Below are 22,370 nucleotides of genomic sequence, written 5' to 3'. Positions count from 1 at the left end.
TTTTTTTATATTTCCTTCCAAAGAAAGATAGTTTTTCTAAAAGGGAGACTTACTCATGACAGTTTAGTTAAGTGTCTTCACTTCTAAAGAGAGGGAATTGCAGATACTTTTAGTGACATTTCTGCTAAAGAAAGTGACTTTATCTCAATAGCCATGTGGGATGGTGTTGTTTGTTTCAGCCAATAAGGCCCAAAGAACATGTCTGCCACTTTTGTATCTGAACTTGAATAGTTGTCATTTTGATTAGTAAATACTAGCAGACCAGATATGAGACTATGAACTTCACCTCTAGAAGCCCCACCCCCCCACCGTCAGTTGCTGTCACCAGAGATATAGCAATGTTAATAAACAAGGTCACCCCTTCTCAGGATTCTCGGCAGCACCTAAAACTCCCTGTTCCATACTACCTTGCTCAGACCCTTTATCTAGACTCCCTTACTCTCACAACCTGGTATTAGGCTTCCCTCAGAGAGAGACATTTCTCCACAATTTTTTCCCCTGCTGTTCTGTTTTTTTTTTCCTTCAGAAAGCAAGGGCTGTCCATCCTGCATTTTTACAATGAAGTGAGGGTGGAGAGTCTTCTTCCCATGGGTCTCTTAGCACCCGTGGGAGACAGGCAGAAAAGAGGTGGTGTGCGTGGGACTCAAAGTGATCACTGGCGGGGGCTTGCATTATTACCTTCTCCTCAGATGGGCTGTGTCTTTGCTGAGGGGAAGATTCCTCCCTCAGGCGGCAAGACGGGGGACCAGTTGGGGTACCGTCCCAGACTAGCCTCTGGGAACCCTTGGAGCTTATTTCATAATTCTGAGGCCGTGTTTGGTCAATAGATTCTTTTGTCTCGAGTCTTCTATCCCAACTCTAAATTTACCATCAAGTTAGTCTTGATGATTTATCCTTGGCTGATTTCTTAAAAAAAAAATCTTGTTCATAATCATTTATAATAACTGCTTTAACTTTTGTCCGTAATACTCGGGAATGACAGACATGTGAATTAAGCTGTGGAGGCCAAGCGTTTAACTGCCTGGATCAGGACACTCCCTTTACACTTTCATCCTAATTAATGTCTAATGAACCCCAATCAAAGGTCATGAAGGAGCTAGGGTCTGGGGCGTCTGAGTTGGGAGGCTATTCTCTAAGAAAATCCCTGAAGTCTTTTCTGTGCTGTAGCTTTGGCAGAAAGAAGTAGATGCGAGCAATTTAAAGTGTTGTGGCCTTCCTTGTACCCAGATGAAATATCTTGGCATATTTTTATTTCCTCAGTGCTTTGTAGAAAATCTCGGACAATTTAACTAATGAATTAGGGATTTAAAAAAACATTAATGTGACCCTAAATTTAAATGATTTCTTCATAAGCCATTAGTAATAGGGTCACATGATTAATCACAGCACACAGCATTACTTAGAAACACTGCAGCCTGTGTATGTGTTGAATATAAGAACCCCAGGACTGAGACTCTAAAATCAATCAAGATCAACTAGCAGAATAAATGTCAAGTGATGAAATACATTCACCCAGCAGCCCTTCTGCACCCAGCTACTTTACAAGGAATAAATTGCAAATTACTGTCATTTATTTCATTTTTCTCCTTGTCTGGCAGCTACAGTGTTCATCTTGTGGACAAGATGCCGAGCAGAAGCTCACAACATAATACGATTAAAGCAGGTGGTCCACTCAGAGAATTTATAGCCAGTTTATTTCTTTTTCTTTAATAATTATATGGTAATTAATTCGCCTTTTGTTCTCTTAATTACTGATCTCATCACCACATGATACATGCTATGTTGATGAGGCATATTTCCAGATTGGTCTTTGGATATACTTGAATTTTATCCAGCTACTGGATTATAAATTCGAGGGTTGAACCGGTTTTTAAGCAGCTCAGAAGAACTGCTAGAAACAGTTTTAAGTCTTTGATCCAATTATTGTAAATGCAGAGCAAAACACTGGGGTGCGTATGCAAAGAACACATGTGTTTTCGGTTAAGGCTTTTCCCGAGCTGAGCCGAGGTTCACTCGCAGGAGGAAATAAAACTGGCAGAATCACGGACATTGTCTCCTGTCCCTGGTCAGGGTTGGCAGGGTCCACCTCTCACGCCGGGGAACACTGGCCCCTTAGACGCACTTCCTGTCCCCTTTGCAGTTTGCAGCCCCCAAGGATTTTAGAACCACCTGGGACCATCTAGGATGAGTCACTGAACCTCTGTTTTATTTCTTGAAATACCACTGAGCTCCAAAATCTACATTCAACGGCACTGATTAGTTCGAAACATTATAGGCAGTGTTTTCATTGTAATGAATCACCCTATCTGTAAGAGAAGTTAAACCATGATAAATCGATCGTTGAAAACTGTCCATTTTAAAATTACAGACTATGCATGGTCATGTCCTCATTCTTGATAATAGTCTTTATCTGATCTCTGTTCAGTGTTATTTATTAACAAGTATTTATTGAGAACCTATTAGGCATCAAGCATTGCTCACTTCTAATGACTTTTACTTTACCATTGGCAGGGCCAAATCCGGCTCACCGCCTGTTTTTATAAATAAAGTTTTATTGGCACACCTTCCATTCCCATAGGCTGATGTATTTTCTATGCCTGCTTTTTATGCCACAACAGCAGAGTTGAGTAGTTGCAACAGAGACTGTTAAGACCCACAAGCCGAAAATATGTGCCATCTGAAAAGATTTGTCAACCCCTGATCTCTCATATTAATAGGCCATTTATAATCCACTGTTAATATTCAAAATGATGGTCCTAGTTATCAAAATAAGTTAAACTATTTTGTATGCTAAGTTTACCTTAAGAAAATGCTCTGCTACATTTTAGAAAGTTTTTAAATAATGATGGAAACAAAGAGGAACCAAGATGTCCTCAATTAATCAGAACATTTAATTATCCTGGATAATGTTTTCTATCATAAAATTAAAATTAGCTGTGCATATTTAGAGTTGATGTGATCACAGGTGGCATCAATATCTTGGTCACATTAACTCAGTGCCTCACAAGTTAATGTGCATATGAATCACCTGGGAAACTTGTTAACATCCAGATTCTAATTCTGCGGGCGATCTGGAGCAGGGTGGATAATTCTGTGTTTCTAAGGCTGTCCTGGGTACTGCTGATGCTTCTGGTCAGCGGACCCCACTCTAAGTGCTAGGGATAGGATAGCATGTGGATATTTTTGTCTTTAACTTATACCAAGGAGGAAATGGAATGACAGACAGAAATGAGGAGCCCGAGAGGGACATGGGGGCCTTTTCTCCCCCCACCGTAATCCTACCTTCCACCTTGCCCCTCCCCAAGAAAGCTTTACTGGTAAGAGAATTTAAACCTCTCCTGGGTATTTGGAGCCCTGGAGATATCTAGGTTGAAGCAAATGGGTTAGAAAATGTTCAACTAATTGTTATCTAAGGCAGCCACCTTCAAAATAATGTAGAAAACTGTGTTTGCATGTGTGCATTTTTTTCTGTAAGAAAGCATCATTTCACTCCTTTTTATTAGCATTCTTTACCTTTTTTCTTTCTCTCTTAACAGTTTTTTTTTTTTTTTTAAGCATATTTATGATCCCCTTGCTTTGGTTTTGACATTTCTTGACTTCTCTGCAACCATCTACATATTTAGCTTCTCTCGAAGTTTAAGTTTTAATATCCCCTCTCTTGGAAGGGGCATTGGTAAATAGAGGGAGTATGGAAAAAGAAAGGCCGGTTGTCTTCAGGTTTTGCTATTTTGGAATGGTATTACCTGATTCTAAAATACTGACTACCGTCCCCCACCCCGAAGAAGGTAGCCACAGAACAGTTGCTGGCAAGATATTGAACTATAATGCTTTCCTTAGCAATGCCTACTGCCTGACCAGCTTCAGAAACCACCCTCAGAATATTTGAGTTAATTAATTTCTTTTTAAAGCTTTTATTTATTTAAAGTTAATTTACTTAAAGTTAAGTTAATTTAAAGCAATGTATTTAAGTGTCTGTTTTATAGGTGACTTTAAACCAATTTCATCACAAATAAAAGACCTCGTATGTTAGTTCTATCTCAATAAAACTGGAAGGAAAAAATACCTCAAACTCTGAAAATTTCAATTAGATATGATACCTTGAGGTATCATTATAGGAACAAGTATATGAAGAATGTAGCTTAGGAAGCAAGAAAAAGGGGACGTATTTATGATTTTTCAGTATTTTTAAAAAAATTAAGAGTGATATTTTATTCCATCATAGAAATTATTTAATAATGATATTTTAACCAAAACAAATGAGAAAGGATGAATTTTTTATCATTAAAAAGTTTTAAAATAGGGATATTAAGGGGAAGGACTTCTGGTTTTAATTAATGTGAGCTCTTTTTCTCTTCAACCGTTTTATTAAAAAGACTAGTTCTTATAAAGGCATTATTAAAAAATATGCAAAATATTAAAAAAAAAAAAAACCTTAAAATAATCATGAAGCTCCTTTTCCAAGAGAAAATTCTGCTTTTCCAGCTACAGTAGAAGTCCGGCTTCTGACCTTAGTCCACTCTGTGTGGGAATAACCTGCAGATACTCTTGATCGTAATTGTGGGGGAGAATAAAGCTCCCCTAGTAGCTTTCAAAACACACATTTCTGCCCTGCCAGGCAGCCCGTGCCTTGCTGAAATATGATTGCAACTATTATAGCAGCCTTGATCAAAGAAAAGCATAGAAAATTGTCTTTAAAGTGGACAATAGAAAGGGTGATCTCTTTGGCCTTGACAGAGCCATCGGCAAGAGTTTGCTACCGATGAGAACATAATTAGAGAAGACTCATTCTGGTTACTTCGGGGGGTGGGGAGCAGCGGACTTGAGAATATTTTAGGGGAAATAAAAGGGGCCACACTGTAATCCTGAGGAAGGGAAGAACTGTATATCACAAATGAAAAGTGGGTAAAGTGGTTGTACTGGGTGCACATTTCAGCTGTTTTTATTCTTTAGAAATTTTAATTGTGTGCTTTGGGTGATAGGTAGCTTTGGAAGTGAATTTGGATTACCTGGGGAACCCAAGAGTTAAAAAGATGTCACAGTGTGTGTAATGACCTACAGTTGGCCATGGTCCACTCTTTGGTACCATGTCTGGGTACCAACAGAATTCTAACACGGTGGGGAGGTGGTGGGAATGATCCCTTTTAGCGCTGTTACACTGCAGTAACTTTGTAACCTGTCATTTCAGTGAACTTGGAATTAATACGACAGATGGTACTGGTGCATTAAATGCTGACAGTCCTCGCTGCAGTAAACACAACCGCCTCTGCGTTCTCCAGGTTGTGCGGAAGGATGGCGAAAACAAGGGCAGGCAGTTTTATGTTTGTTCTCTACCTAGAGAAGCGCAGTGTGGATTTTTCCAAGTACGTGTAAGATTTTTCAAGCTCCCTCTCATGTAATTGAATACTTCTGTTATTAAAATGTAATGAATAGTGGGGCGCCTGGGTGGCTCAATCGGTTAAACGTCTGACTCTTGATTTCGGCCCAGGTCATGATCTCAGGGTTGCGAGATCAAGCCCCATGTCGGAGCTTAAGATTCTCTTTCTCCCTCTGCCCCTCCTCTCTGCTTCTCCAAAAAAAAAAAAAAAGTAATAGCAATTTTTTTTCCAATTTCATCTTTAAATTTTATTTCCTTTTTCACCTTTAAATTTTAAATTGCCATATTGACACTTAATTTGAAAGCCTGAATGTTGAAGAACTTAAAATTCAAAGAGCTTCATCAAAAAAAGAAAAAGTAATCAAATAATAGCTGTTAGATGATTCTAGTTATGTCACATGCGTAACCACAAGTGTAGATGTGTTGCCCTTGGTTTATAAAGATAGGAAGGTATTACCCAGGTGGCGAATAATCCAAGATGCAAACGTGCTCTTCCTAACTTCTGCTACGAAACCCTTGGTTTGTGCATTGCATAGAAGTACACAGGAAAAATAGTTTACATACCTTGGATTTAGAGTAAACATAGTTAATCCGATTACACAAGCTTGCACAATAACAATGTAAATAGAGGGTGATTCCTCCCTCCTTGCCGATCTGTGAGTGTCCCTGGAAATGACGATGGGATAGGACACTTGAATCTGGGGTCCTTCTCCTTCCTCAGGCTCACCTTCTGTGTTTCTCAGGGTGTGAGCCTCTCACTATGCTGAGTGTGACTCTAATGTGTAAAGATCTGTGTTTTTCCAGTTGTTGTATCTGGTGAATAACTGAAAAAAAGAAAACACTGATCTGTTTCAGTGCCGGAACAAAAATTTTTTGGTTGGGCTCATTGAGAGAGAAAATCTCTGTCTTCAGGAATTTTCCAGGTCTTAACCCCTGCACAAGATGTAACTCTATCGTCCTGAACTGACACATTTCCTCCTCAAGGAGCTTTTGTGGATGTAATGGAAAAAATATTAGGTAGCAAATTAATAATATTACAGCTTGTTCTAAAGCTCCCTCAAGGCCAAAATTTATAAGAATAATACCAGGGAATCTGCCTAAATTCATCCATGTAATTCTGTATCGGATTCTTTCTTTTCCTAAGAGATGAAGGAACTTTATAATCAAACTCATAACAAATCTTTGATCTTAATCGTTTGAATTGAAACAGACTGATAGAAACATTGGTGATTGCTTTCCAGCAAGATTCTGATCGTTTCCAAATATTTTCAACAAAGAGGAAAGAACTCCTATAAGTATGCCTTCAGACAAAGAGAAACTCAGAATCATGGCAGTTTTCTGCATAATTCAAACAGATTTGTAGAAGAGATGCTTCTTATAGTCCATAAGCTCTTTTAAGGGCAAGAACTAACGACTTGTGTCAGTTTTACAATGTCAGAGTAATAGTAGCAGGGAACGTGGGGCACGCTGATCATGAGCAGCCGGGCTCAGCCTGTGCGTATTTCTAACCTGCACTTAAACTTCACAATCCTTCTGTTTTCACCCTGCAGTGGGCAGATTTGTCCTTCCCATTCTGCAACCACGGCAGACGCTCCATCATGAGAACGGTGTTGAAGATTGGACCTAATAACGGAAAGAATTTTTTTGTGTGTCCTCTTGGGAAGGCAAAACAGTGCAATTTTTTCCAGTGGGCAGAAAATGGACCAGGAATAAAAATTATTCCAGGGTGCTAATGTTTTCTCCTTCTGTAGAGTATCTGGCATTTGATTTCTTCAAACCATATATAATGTTTAGTCCCCTTTTGTTTAATTGTTTAATCTTTAATAGAAAGATTGTAGAATGTGGCACATTTTATAGTTCTTGCAATATTTGAGACCTGTTCATTTTTTTTTTTTTCTTAATGTGTGCCATCTTTCCATTCTTTGGGTATTTCTTTTACCTTGACAAAGACTGGGTGTTTCATCAGATGTACCATATATTCTATTTATCATGTATATATAATGCATTTAGTAATGACAATAAAGTGTTTTTAGTGTGCTGTTCGTCTCTTGTAACTTCTTTGGGGAAGCAGTGATTTTTTTTTTTTTTTTAAGATTTTATTTATTTATTTGATAGAGAGAGACACAGTGAGAGAGGGAACACAAGCAGGGGGAGTGGGAGAGGGAGAAGCAGACTTCCTGCTGAGCAGGGAGCCCAACGCGGGGCTCGATCCCAGGACCCTGGGATCATGACCTGAGCCGAAGGCAGACGCTTAACGACTGAGCCACCCAGGCGCCCGATTTTTTTTTTTTTTAAGGGAAAGTTTACGTAGTCCAGTGAAATAGCTAAGTCTTCTATCTGTAATGAGTAATGTTCTTGGGTATCGCCACTCTTCACTGCCTACGATTAAAGTACGTCTTTTTTCTTAAATGAAATTTAAGGAAATGAGATCTCCTTTATGGAAAAGAACATTTGCTTGGTTTTATTCTATTCAACAGACATCAAGTTCCCCGTTAGATGCCAGAGATAAGCCAAACACTTGGATAACTTCAAATGCATTTTCCTAGAAACCTTTGGGGATTCAGAATATAAAAGTAATATTTAGGAACAGAAGTTGTCTGTAGATCTTTAAAAAGAGAAGTTGATCTCAATTTTTCTGATCTTGATTTTAATATCTGAAATTAATTTTTAAAATCAAGTCCATTTAAAAAGCTTACTAATGTGCTATTGTTTTTTTATTCCTCATTTTAACTTCCCTCTGTTTTTTTGTACCCCCCCCCCCAAAATTTAGTGCAGGTAACTATATAATTATTTACCAAAAGAAAAGGAAAACCTCAGTCTTATGTTGTTTCTGCATGTTTGTGGAAAATTCCACTTAGAGCTGGTTGAGTCTATTAAAAAGATTTTTAGACAAGAAAAGGACTGCAGAGAAGATGGCTTGACCCCCTTTCCCATTCTGTCGCTACATTGTCCATGCAGAGCTCTCGGAGTTCCCAGCATATGAAATTCTCAGCAAGGCCAGAGCATATGCTATGGTGTAATCTGTGTTTGAACTCTATGTTGAAGAGACAGACTTGGAACCAGCCCAAGATCGGTGATCCCAACCCGAGGAGCTCAACAGTGACAATGAGTACAAGGCAGACCCGGGCTGGCTGGACCACAGGTGAGCTTAGCTGACCTGGGTGTGCGTTCAGAACAAAACTGTAGACTCCTTGTGCCACAGGGAGGGAAAGGCCCGTCCCTAACGAGGCTTCCATAAATGAGCAAATTAATGCCAGGGAAATAGAGGCAAATGAAATGCAATTAATTTCAGTATAATGCATGTAGATACTTACCTGGTGAGAAATATGCAGGATTTATATGAAGAAAATTTTACTGAGAAGCATCAAAGAACCAGATGGACCGGCAAAATAGGATCTTGTCTGGAAAGAATGGATGTTTGAAAAATGACATTCGTTCAAACCTGCTTCTGTGTTTTGACCACATTTCCCTTCAAAACCTCAAGGAGGTTTCTGCTTCCATGGTGGGGCAAGCTCTAACTGAACCCAACTCTAGTTTCTGGGCAACCGGATAACCAGATTCTGAACACACTCAGCAACAATCCTAGGGAGCGAACCAAAACTGGCAGATTCTGGCGAGGTGTAAGTTTTGGGAGGCGAGACCAGCTGGGGGTAACTTCCCATGTGTTAACAGTTTTTATTCTGAGGGCAGAACAAAGTCAGTACCAAGCAGGCTGGCTAAAGTCTGGCAGAAACAGGGCCTGAAGAGGCCACTGGAAAAGGGGGAAATAGGTGAGATCCCAGAGGGGGAGCCCCAAGTTCTGTGCTTAAATTCTGCCCTTGTCCTCGCCTGACCCCTGGACCACCCCTGCCACGTTAACGGACAGAATGAACACAGAGCAGCTAAGGACAAAAGAACCAAATCAAGATTTGATCCATTGCCTGAGAGAATTTGCAGTTCGAATCCAACCAAATTCATTGCCAGAAGAGACAAAAACATCAACACTCTAGAGGAATATCCCAAATCCAGACCCACCTCCATGTGATATTCAGGATTCCATCCAAATTATGCAACATAAGAGGAACCAGAATAATGTGACCCAGTTTCAGAGAAAAGACAAACACCAGAGATCGACTCCAAGATGACCGAGACATGGGAATTAGCAAACACGGGTTTTAAAGCAGCTATTCGAACGTTGCTCGTTGAAGTCCATGCCAAAGGAGCGTGATGCCAGATGGAAATGCAAATCGTTAGGAAGCAATACAGAAAACCGGAAAAGGCAAATATCTAAAAAAATATGAAATATTTCCTATTTTCTCTTAATTTCTTTACAATACATGGGGCTGTTTGTTGAACGCAAGATAACGTAACATTGTCTTGTGAGATGCGTCACGTGTGCAGGTATACTATGATGACTCGAGCGTGAAGGTGGAGAGCTTGAAGGAGCTATAAGATTCCAGGTTTTCTACATCTTATGCGAAGCGGTACCGTTTTATCTCAGTTGTCGGAAGTTAAGTATGTAGATGCTGCTACTGCTTTTCAACCACTCTTTCTTCCGACATTTTCTCGGTCCCACACACTGCCGCCATCCTTCTGAGATCCCAAGGATTTAAATATTAGCTTGTCCGTTTGCTGTGGTCCCGGAGGGGGCTCCCTGCCATCTCCACTAGCGAGACCATCCAGCAAGCTTGTTTATGTTGGAGACTGTGCTGCTCATTCCTGTAATTTCCAACCTGGTTCTTTTGTGTAACATCTGGTTGCTGAGATTTTCCATTTTTCAAATTGATTTCAAGAGGACTTAGAATTGATTCTGGAAGCACTTGGAAAATCCTGGTCGGATAATCCAAACATCTGATTCACCTCGTTATTGCCACTGGTGGAGAGTCTTTGCTTCTTTCGATTGTGGCTTTCCCGGTTTGGGGCATGATGGATGATCTTTTATTATATCCTGGATATTTGGTTATGATGTTAGGAAACTCTCGAGCCTGTTTAAGTCTTCTACTTTAGCTCGTTGTTGTTCCACTTAGATCGGATGCGTAGGTTCTGGCGTAAATTGTGGGCGTCGGGCCCAGGGCTGGTGTAGGTCACAGAGCCCTTGCAATGCGGTTCTGCTTGGCTTCCTTCTGATCTTGCTGAGGCTCCTGCTCGGGGCTTCTGGTACTGTCTCAGGCAAAAAGGTGACTCCCCGGGCTGCCGGGGGCGTCTGGGCCACCTTCTGCGGGGGGGCGAAGGCAGAAGCCATCGCATCTCTGTCTCCTGATGCTTCCGGCTGGAGGGAAGCAGGTATGGGTCTTGTCCCACATCGACAGCATGGACCGGGGCTCAGCCTCCGGAACCTGCTCTTCATCACAGTGCTGCACTTCCAGGACACGCTACGTGGTCTGCTGCTATTCAGCTCTTTAGAGTTAATCTGTCTGTTCCTTGGTATTTCAGACCCATATCGTATGAATATGAAGGATTTCAATGATGGAGCTGGGGGGGGTGGGATTGAGAATGAGGTAGGAGGTAAAGTGAGGAAGATGGTGTGAAGAACCACTGTTTTCCTGGGCCCTTCTTTTGTGACAGTGGCTGCCATTTCCCTGGAGCATCTCACTGAATCCTCTTGACCACCCAGGAAATTGGCTTTATTATTGTTGTCATTACTTCTCCTTTTCCAGTTTAGGAAACCTGGTTCACGTAGGTTAAGTAGGAGAGGTGTTCGTGTCACACAGGCCGTGGCTTGAATGAGGTTTGCAGCACGCGAAAGCCCCCCCTCTGAAATAAGCTGTTCTCCTTTCTACGTGTTAAAGAAAAGTGCTGTTCTTAGAACTACACAAATACCTAACATAACGCAAATGAAAATAATCGTGGTGCGATGATAAGATTATGCTCATTTTCCCCCTAAAATTTATCATGTTAAATGGGCAATGTTAAAATGCCCATAAATTTGTGCTATGGTGAGCGCTATGAATTGTGTAAGACTGATAAATCACAGACCTGTACCTCTGAAACAAATAATACATTATATGTTTAAAAAAAAAAAAAAAGTAGCAGGAAGGGAAGAATGAAGGGGGGAAAATCAGAGGGGGAGACAAACCATGAGAGATGATGGACTCTGAGAAACAAACTGAGGGTTCTAGAGGGGAGGGGGGTGGGGGGATGGGTTAGCCTGGTGATGGGTATTAAAGAGGGCACGTTCTGCATGGAGCACTGGGTGTTATACACAAACAATGAATCATGGAACACCACATCAAAAACTAATGATTTAATGTATGGTGATTAACATAACATAATAAAATAAGAAAAAATGCAAAAAAGAAATATCAGAAGCAAGAAAAAAATAAAAAATAAAAAAGATAAATTTCCACTGCCTTCTCTTGCTTTTATTTATTTAATTTCCTTTCATTTTTTTAACCCATTATTTTCATGTACTTTCTAAAGGCACCTGTCATTGCATATTCCAAGTCACCGTTACTAGCAAGTTGGTGTATGAAATGGAAGAGTAAGTGTTCTAGTGGGTTTCCCAAAAGATGTAACCCCTTTTTCTCTTTGTCTACCTTTACAGAACTTGCTGTGTCTTCTGCAGCGTACGCCACGGTGTGTCCCCTGTAATGTTACTTGTCCTAGCTGCATTTCCTGATGGTCCCCTCTGTAAGGGATTTTATATAACTCTTCTTTGTCCTTCACAGAATCTTCCCAGGCTCTGTGCCTTGCACACAGTAGAAACTTGGTAAGCATCTGTTGAATTTAATAGATAAAACTTTAATATAATGTCAGTCTACTGAACATTTTTAACCTTGTTACCACAACTCAAACATGAATGCACTTAAATGTCATTGAACAGAGTGTTGCTGGTTTATTATAAAAGAGAAAGAAATTCCTCTGTTTCTAAAAGCTGTTCAATCTTTCTAGTAATTTAAAGTCTCTCTCTCTCTCTCTCTCTTTTTTGGCATTCCGTAGATATTTGTGAATGCCAAAAAAAAAATAAATAAAAAAAATAATGCTGCCTTTACTGCTCAACTGTTTTTAATAACGTAGGGTTGAAAACATGTACCTACAACTCCCAGTGCCCATGAGTTTGAACCTCTTCATCTTATAGGAAACCAAATCAATTGGTTTAAATAACTTCTTAGTTTTGAATTCATTTAATGTCTATCAAGCACCTACTATGTGAAAAAATCAATATTTCATAGGTTTAAAGAAGAGCTTGGCAGTCTGTGACATAGAAAATCATAAGGGATACTAGCCCTGTAAGCAAGGGGAGTTAAGAACAGTGAAGGAGAGCTCACTCACATCGGATCCATGAGCTAGAAGAGCTTCAGCAAAGGGACAGCAAGCAAGTGGGATTCCACGTTGGTGAAGATTTGCATATGTAGAAGGGCATTTCAGGCAGTGAGCATTGCATACACAGAGGGAATGTATGGGGGATAGCAAATAGTCCTGGGTGGCTTGAAACTGTATTTTAAGGAAAGGTACGTACAGGAAGAAAAATGTACATAGGGCATGTGCAGAAAGAAAAATCTTTGTAAAGGAAGACTTAATTCCATTTCACTACTACAAGATGTGCCAGTTCTTTGTTCTGAGGATGTAAAAATAACTAAGTCCCTGCCTCCCCTGCAGGAGCCGAGGGGCAGAGAGCAAGCCAGTGCACCCTGGGACCTGTGCTAGATCACCGATGTGAACAGGGGGCTTTTTGAACAAATGAGAAGGCATCTATTCTGCCAGCATTGCAGGGAACTGAATGTATAGTCTTTAATTACGCAGATTCTGGAATAAGATTGAGTTCTTAAGACCGCTAGTTCAAAGACCCGCCCTATTGCTTACCTTGACCTTGACCATGCGACCTTGAACATATTCTATTAAGCCTTGGCTACTGAGAGCAAAGTCCCAGTTAACTCATCAATGAAATCATGGTAGCAGTGCCACCCACAGCACTGTTTTGAGGATAAAATGCTGTATCCATTTAAAGGGCTTAGCACAGTACTTTGCGGTTAAAAAACTCCATTTCATTTCATTATCTTTATTATTACTACTCCTACTACTACCACCACAACTATTGTGGGAGGTTTCAGAGAGGAAAGCGCAGTGCCGGTGGTCTCACAGAAGGATTTGATTTTCACCAGACAGAGCTTTCGTGAGTGCCTGAGGAAGTACATGCTGAGTCTGGGGAACAGAGAGCCCAAAACTTTAAAAAAGGAAGGTATGAGGAAGGAGATGCTGGAGTGAGTTTTATGTTTCCAGTGATACCTCAAAAATTTAGAAATAGAAAACATGAAAGAACCACTAAGAACCTTAATTCATGAAGGAAATCCAAAGTTTCAGAGAAATCCAGGCATATATTGCATTCGAGATGGAAATCCCATAAATCCAATAAGGAATGTAAATCACTATCAATACAATTCTAGTTCTCTTCTCTCCCTGTTTCTTTGACGGCAGAAGAGACACGGCTTGGGGGGCGCCTGGGTGGCTCAGTGGGTTAAGCTTCTGCCTTCTGGCTCAGGTCATGATCTCAGGGTCCTGGGATCGAGCCCCACATTGGGCTCCCCGATCAGCGTGGAGTCTGCTTCTCCCTCTCACTCTGCCCCTTCCCCGCTCATTCTCTCTCTCTCTTTCTAGTAAAAAAAATAAAATCTTAAAAAAAAAAAGAGAGAGAGCGAGAGAGAGACAGCTTTAAGTTCATGGAAGCACTATGTGTATACGTGTTTCTGGGAAAGCCGGTTATAGAATTGTACTGTGTCACCCAGAGCAAGGGACCCAAACAATCCACAGGGTCCCGTTCACTGAAGTCTACTTTAAAAGGGGTCAATCCAGTGCTAACAAGGTCTGGAGTAGGCAGAGGATGGAAGGACCCTGTTCTTGGAAGTTGCAGAAGGAAAGCCAAGGGTTTGGGGGTTGGAACACTTTCTACTTATTATTTGGATCCTATTGGCTCCTCTAATCAAAGAGTAGCACGAGAGGAAAAGGAAGTTTAAAGGAGATGAAGCTATGAAACCATGATGATAGAAGAAAAAAATAGAGCTTGTGAACAGCAAGGGAAAGAGGAAGAGACACCAAAGCATCTGTGCAGACGCTTGGCATCCGTTGTTGGCAATCAGAAACACAAATATATGGCAAGTCGACAAAAGAAGAACCTTCTAAATTTTTAAAACCGCACACTAGCTTTTTGGACTAAACACTATCCTAAAATGCAAAACTGCAAAGCAAATTAGCAGCGTTGTTACAATTCCTCGTCCACCTTGTGTGTTAACACTTCTATGTCGCTCCGACAGACCTCTCGCGTCAGCATCTTGGCTCACATGTTAATAAATACTTGTCTGCTTTTAATATGCATATATTTTTCTCATTATTGTGTTATTACATTCAGCTTGTTTGGCCGCATTTAAAAAGAATTTATTTTGCTATCAATGGCAGAAAACAATTTAGGAAGCTGAACGGAGCAGGAAGAATGTGAAATCTAAGTATTTGAGTTGGTTATTGACTCATTAGTTTAATAACGTGTGTTCTCCAAACTTGAATAATTTAAATGCATTAGAAATGATACAGCTTTAAAAAGTGCATTCTTAAAATGGTAAACACTGGATCTAGGATCTGAGTTTGTAGTTATTACTTATTTAAAATAAACAAGCAAATTCCATTGAGATATGGTCTCATTTTCAGGAATGGTCTATTAGCAGGCAGCAGTGAGCACAACAATTAACCATATCAGCGCATTAAAGCCTAATGTCTAAACTCAACATAGCAGCAAACACACATCCTACCATGGCCTATTAAGTAATCAGAAATGATTGCAGATAATTAGCTCATGAACAGCTGCATAAACTCAAGTATTCCATTTTTTATCAGACATGGAGACTTCAAGGGGAAGGGAGGTTTATCAGCTCTGTCCTGAACTGGGTGGGAGGAACGCCGTGAAACGAAATTAGGGACGGGAATCTAACATTTGATGGCATACGGCCATTTAAAATTTTCTTCTAATAGTACTCCTTATGTTCACGCGAATAAAGTTCCGTAAGTGAAAACTATAGAAACAAGGATATTATTAGTGACCAAAAAGCACTTATGAAATAGGATAATAGGGAAATCCATTAGTAAAATTCCTGTAATGAGTGTGTATCATTCATATTTGTTTGTCTTTTTTGGTCAAATTTGATTTGTACATTCCCATACATCCCTTCTGAATGAGATTATATTCAGATATATACCTCAATGATGATATTTTTACAGTAAATATATGGCTGCATTTGAATTAATAAATGTACTTGGTAAGTATTTCTTTCTTAAATGAGTATCCTTTTTTTTTCTGTCTTTTTAAGTAAAGAAAACATGCTGAACAGAACATGATAACTATCTTTAGAAATCTGAGGGACTGATAGGACAAAAAAAGAACTGTTTTCTCATACAGGTCCAGAAAAACAGAACTAAGAGACATGAGATTATGGGTTTAATAGGACAAAATTTCCAAAATTAGAGTTCTTAAAACTGAACTGGGTACAGTGTGAGATGTTTAGGTCCTTTCCGGATGTCATCAAATAAATTCAGTGACTGACCTCCACCAAGGGCGGATGTGGTTAGAAAGGACCTCAGGTTCCATCAAAGGCTTCTTCCCATTGTAAAATCCTAGGAATTAAACCTCTAAAGGAAATGGTTCAGCAATCAATGAATCATCATTGATGGTGCTAAACTTTTGGGTGGCATTTCTGAATATTTGCATTGAAGATTTGTATCATGTCAAATTATGTTTAGCATGTTTATTATTTCTTGACAGAAGTTAGTTTTCATTTTATTTATAGGTCTACCAAGGATAAGATAGATACATAGATAGATAGAGGGTAATAAACAGAAATAAAAACCATGAATTTCACTCACAGAGAATTAGTTCTATTGTATGTGTTTTATATTTGTTTCCTCTGGTTATCCTCATTTTTGTAATATTTTAACAGATATTTGGGGAGCTGTTGCTGTGCTTGACTAAGTTGTTTAAAGTCTTGGGGGCAAGTAAACATTCAAAGCAACAATTGCGGTTAGATCCAATATGACAAGAGCTGTCATAGAAAAACAGAGAGGACAAAGAGTTACCATGGCAACCTGAGGGACACCAGGAAGGCTTCCTGTAGGAGGAAACACTGGAGGTGAGGAGTTGGCCTGCCACAAACAGGTAGAGATTAGGAGGAGCCCATAGGCACAGAAGAGTTTGTATGAGGTGTTTGGCATGGAGAGAGGCTATTTATTGTATTATACCTACGGAAGATAACTAGAGCCCAATCAGCCAACTTGGGTTGTGGTAATTATTTTCATGTCGTTCATTCATTGCAAATTGTTGGTTACTCTCACACAAATTTCCCAGAGTCGGTCTACTATAAACACTAGCCATTTCCGGGAGCCATGCTAGGAAAACTAATAAAAATGTGGGCCGGCCACATCAGCATCACCCTAAAGCTTGGGAGACTTTCCAGGATTAGGGCCAGAGATGTTTGCCGTAGAGAGCCCTCGGGGAACTCTTGTGCAAACTCCAGTCTGTGAACCACTCTTCTGGAATGGAGTATTTACGTGGGTTTTAGGAAATGTTTTAATCCACTATGTTAAAATCAACATGTAATGCTTCTTTTTTTTAATGTGCTGTAATAATGACTCATTTTGAAATGGAATGGGAAGGTGAGGTTGAGGAAAGAGCAACGGATGATCAGGCGACCTGGTTTCTAATGCCAGTCCTGTACATAATAAAAATAATTGCTGCTAAAAAATGTGCAACCCTGCCAAGAGACGGAACGTCTCTTGGACCTCAGAGTCTTCAGACATAAAACAAGGAGGTGGTGGTGGAAGAATTCTGATATCCCTTTCCAAGTCTAAAACGCTGTCAATTATTTGCATAATTAAATAATGTAATCACACCAGTCTCTTTGCTGATTCCCTTCCATCGTTTTTTCTGCTTCTAGTGTATTTTGCAAGCCCTCTGGTCCTTGCTTTCTGCTGGGTTTCCTGGCCATCACTTTCGACCTTCTTTTTTTTCTGTCTTCCCTCTTTGGGTCAGTGGTTGGTTCATTTACAGGATTGTTTAAAATGAGATACTCTTACTTTTATACATGTTAACTCCCATGAAGCCTCCTTGATTAAAACTCCCCAATAGACTTTTAGATGAAAACAAAACAAATAGCACTCATCTCAGAGTGTGAAACATCCTGTCATGAATGTCAATTGAACAATTCACAGAGGATGGGAATGAAGAAGAAAACAAACATTCACTGAAGTTAAGATTCAGAAGCTAAGAGACCCAGGGAAAAGAGTTTTAACTGTTCTGTTTGTACACAGTGCCTTAGAATTTCTTTCCCTCCCTCCCTCTTTCCCTCCCTCACTCCCTTCCTTCCTCTCTCCCCCACCCTCCTTCTCATATAAAAAATTTTTTTCTGCAGACTTTCTTTGGGGTGAATTACTTTGTCACCAAATTGCGTATGTTTAACTGTAAACTTCCAAAAGGCAAGATTTGGTAAAAACCCTCCATAACATTAAGTCGAACGCCCTAAACAAATGATTTCTCAACCGAAGCTTAAGGAATACATACAGAATCCAGTGCTTACTGCCTTATAATCCTTATTTACGGTCAGTAAATCGGTTTTCTTTACAGTCCTTGGAGCTTCTTCCCAAAATGTTACCTGTATTTTTGCAAGAAGGTACAGCGTTGCCATTTGCCTATTTGCGGCTTCAGCTGCCCCTGCTTCCTTTCTGTTCTGGTCTGTGACTAGGGAGCTAACACATGCCTGCATTTCCCTTCTATCTTACACAGAGCGGCGTTTTAGCACTCCATATTTTATGTCCCGGCACTCCACTCCTAACACGTTCCTGGGTAATGCAGCTTCTGCCCGAGTGCCCTTGAGATCCACTTAGAGCATGTGCATGGTTGATCTAAAATTTTCAATAACCCTTCTCTGCCTCGGATAGGAAATTACAGGGAGCGCTCTATTTGCGCATCGCTTTGCAATCATTCTACCTTTATGCCTTATGGTCTTGCATCCCCAAATCGGTCTAACTGCCGTAGCCGATCGTCTGGTGCTTTGCAATATGGGGCTGCAATCATGACGCGTTTCCAGCACTCTCATTTTGTTTCTGGAGCGAACATAGATAATTTTGATCCATGGTCAACTCCAGTGGTGTAAAATCTTCCCAGCTCTAAAAATGTCGAGGTGGTTCATTTCTAAATAGTAGATCATCTCTGGAATGTGGATTACTAGGTAAGCCTCCCCTGGTGCCGCTCTCAAGAGAACATTAGCAGTCTTTCTAGTCTCTGTGTGGGTAATTGTTTTGTCACAGATCATTTCTGAGCTACTTACTGTCACCCGCTTTATTCACAGGGTTAGTTTAATTTTACTCCTCAACTTGTATTTATTCTTGTCTTTTTCATCCCTTTCCCCTTTATAAGATATGCCTAAATCGACCAAAGGGATCCTCATGAAAGCTATCTCTAAACCTCCCATCAGCTCAGGGGCCTCTGTAATGTTTTCCTGTTCAAGTAAATTCTGTATGTTTTCTTCCTAGAAATAGTCACAATTATAACAAAATAATCTACCGTGTAATTAGGTGTTTAATATCCGTCTTCCTTCTTACAATGAATGCTCCATGCGGGCAAGGATGTCCTGATTCAAAACTAACCCCCCAGTTCCTAGGCCAGCAGCCATGTCCTAAATGGTTGTTGAGCTAATAGTATCCAATTACTTTATTAATTTTATTGATTGTTCTTCGGTGATTGCTGTAATTCTAAAAATGCAATCCTTTGGCCTCAAAACTGATAAGGATTGCTGCTTTGCTGACAAGTGCACTCTCTCCTTGTAGGCAAATGGACGGTGAATAAGCCTTCAGAATCCAAATTACCATGGAAACCGCCTTCAGTCCTACCTGTTTGCTGAGCCTGCTGAGGCTGAACTTCCCACGCTGGAGGGAGCTGGAGTCCCAGACAAATCCCTGAGTCCTGTGCTCCCCATTTCCTCCCAGCCACCCTTCCTTCAGGTGGGCTGCAAGACAATTGATTGTGATTAGAGTACTTAATCTATTCACTATAACTGATTAAGTTACTGCTTGATTGTGTTACAGCTTCATCCATTTACTTTGATTAGATTGTTGCTGGAAATATATGGATACAATCAAGCTTCTGCTATTGTCAAATTCCTCAGGGTGTTTCTAAATTTCTCCACATAATCTTTTTGGCTACTCCTTAGGGTATGTCATTTCTACAGATAACTAATCTCATCCATTATGTTTTGAATCTTCCTGATTTTATTCTTGGAGGGCAACTTTATCTCAAACTCCTGGGATGACTTTCCCGGTCCTGACCACGCCCGAACTCCTGGGGCTTGGGGAGGCGACCAACTAAGGCTCCACGCAGCCTCTTCCTTTTCTACTGAGGTTCCCTGTCTCTGAGGACTGGTGGCAGGGACTTACTGCTGTGTAAACTATCAGAAAAGTAAGAGAGCTTTTCATGAATTTTTCACTGGGGATGGGAGTTTATGTCATTGTCTCCCAGATATTAGAGGAGAGCAGGCAGAAGCACAGTTTGTTAAAAATAATAATAGCAGGGGCGCCTGGGTGGCCCAGTTGGTTAAGCGTCTGCCTTCAGCTCAGGCCATGGTCTCAGGGTCCTGGGATTGAGTCCTGTGTCGGGCTCCTTGCTCAGCGGGAAGCCTGCTTCTCCCTCTCCCACTCCCCCTGCTTGTGTTCCCTCTCTCACTGTGTCTCTCTCTGTCAAATAAATAAATAAAATCTTTAAAAAAATAATAATAATAAAAGTAGCTGCAGTTTCTTGAAAAACACAACTCAGTTAAAAAAAATAATAAAAAGTTTCTGATTGCAGTTTCTTGAAAAACACAACTCAGTTCATATCCAACCACTTACATTCAGGTCCTTTTCGTGAGGCTCAATGGGTTCAGGCGAAAGTTCCAGCCAGGCCGCCCTGCACCTTTCCTGGCTCTGGGGACTGCAGGTTGGAGACAGGAGGGCTCAGCAGAATACTGTTGGAAGCTATCCGGCTCTTTGTTCTCAAAGGAGGGCATAGAACAATGGAGTGGGCTGTGCTCATGTATATATTTGACTTTACAGAAATTTCTCCTTTGGAGGAGAAGTGAAAAGACCTCTTGGTATTCACGGAAACCAAGTATCAGAGGCTTTCCTATGGCTCTTCCAGAGACATTATAGTGTACTAGCCATTGTCTAAACCTTTTTTTTTTCCTCCCAAAGGGTTCAGTAGAGTGTGAAGGATCTCATAGTAAAAATTGACTGAAATTCTTTTAGTCTGTGAATAATGAGTGCATTGTCTTTATATTCCTTGTATACTGTCGAATTATTTTGCTGCTTGGGAGTCCTAGTTTTCCAGAATTTCTGGTACCTTCCATTTGTGCAGTCAAGTTCACCCCTGTGCTCTGTCTCTAGGCCTACTTCTAATTGCTTTCAAGAGACAAGAGGTACAGGTTTACAAAGTTAAATGTACACAAAACGCATTTTTGTTTTATTTCCTCAAATCCCCTTAACCTACAGGAAGTGCACTCTCTTGACATATAGCCCAAAGAGCTTGAAAGGGAAAAACAAAAGTACAGATAACTGTTTTTTGAAATTTCAAAAATAACTTTTTGTTATAGAATATCGCCATTCCCAAAAAGGCTTCAAGTTATTCTCTTGATCAAAATGAGTGGTCGTACATCTCAGAGGTTGAATAAAGTTTGAGCATACCTCATTGACAGATTTAATAACTTCTGCATTTTGAACCCAGGTATCTAACAGTCAACGGCACACTGTGGGTACAAAATGTGCTTTTGAGGAGATAAAATATAAGTCCAGGCACTAAGTTTCTATGACTTACTTTCAGGATGGACTCCTACCACCCTAAAGATGAGGATCAGATTCTGAGCCTATTTACTTTTTTTTTTTTTAAGATTTTTATTTATTTATTTGACAGAAAGAGACACAGCGAGAGAGGGAACACAAGCAGGGGGAGTGGGAGAGGGAGAAGCAGGCTTCCCGCGGAGCAGGGAGCCCGATGTGGGGCTCGATCCCAGGACCCTGGGATCATGACCTGAGCCGAAGGCAGACGCCCAACGACTGAGCCACCCAGGTGCATCTGAGCCTATTTAGTTTTGTACCTTATTTTCATAAAACTGGTTGTCTGGTATTCCACACCTCAGAAGACAAAAGCAGAAAAGTGGGAGGGAGGAAGGGAGGTTGCTTATTGGTATCCACACTGATAAAAGCAAGAAAACACAAATGCGGGAAACTACAGAAAGCAGAGATCAAGAATTCGAAATGTAAGGGGCCTTCCTATCTCATTTGGTGTTAAAGTCAGACCTTTGTTAAGGCATCAAATAGTACTTTCTGTTCATAATGTTACTCTGGAGTCATCAACTCAGTAAACATTTAATGGTAGATGCCTGTAAACAGTATATACCATTTTTGTATACAGTTTCCAATACACTTTTCTGGCACAGACTCAAGACTTCAGCTGCTTTATGTTGAACGATACAGTGAGATAAACTTCACAGAAACACAGTGAAATTAGGTACATTGTAGTGTGATTTTTTTTTTTATGGGAATATTTCAAGAGAAGGGTATGAGAAAGTTAAAAAGGTATCAAGAATAAAGCAAGTGAGCTGGTAACTGAGAGTTTAAAAAAAAATGGGTGAAGAAGCCATCAAAGATTATAGGAAAAGGTCAAGAATATAGAGCTTTGAAAAATGCAGAGGTAATACCGTAGCAGCAGAATCCTGAATCTTCTGAAACTCACAGATTGAAGATTTAAGAAGGCTATAAATGAGGTAGAGGTAGTATTTGATATAGAAAATGATTAAAATATAAATAAGAGTCCCAGCGTAGGCACGCCTCCGGTGAGGGAGTGTATTGGAAATGCTCAGGAGTGGATGGCCGATGGGAAGAGAGAGGAGAAAATGGCGGGTTCAAGTCAAGGATAACTGAACCATTTGGGGTCTTGGGAACAATATAGAATGAGAAAATTTGGAGGAAAAAAGAGCAAAATCAAATTACTGTCTAGCATAACTAGAAGGTAGAC

The 22,370-nt window shown here is 40.3% G+C and overlaps 1 protein-coding gene across 1 annotated transcript in view; it reads left to right on the top strand.

Annotated features, from left to right (window-relative positions):
- The window catches only part of NEIL3 (nei like DNA glycosylase 3), a 51,071-nt gene extending 43,964 nt beyond the window's left edge, over positions 1-7,107 (top strand). Inside the window, exons 9-10 of the mRNA XM_032413214.1 lie at positions 5,186-5,360; positions 6,925-7,107. Of these exons, the coding sequence (XP_032269105.1) occupies positions 5,186-5,360; positions 6,925-7,107 (358 nt within the window). The remainder of the gene's footprint in view (positions 1-5,185; positions 5,361-6,924) is intronic.
- The last annotated feature ends 15,263 nt before the right edge of the window (positions 7,108-22,370 follow it).

The sequence above is a fragment of the Phoca vitulina genome, unplaced genomic scaffold, assembly GCF_004348235.1.
Source record: "Phoca vitulina isolate PV1807 unplaced genomic scaffold, GSC_HSeal_1.0 scaffold15, whole genome shotgun sequence".
NCBI classification, from domain to species: Eukaryota; Metazoa; Chordata; class Mammalia; order Carnivora; family Phocidae; genus Phoca; species Phoca vitulina.
This window is presented reverse-complemented; position numbering and strand designations above follow the sequence as displayed.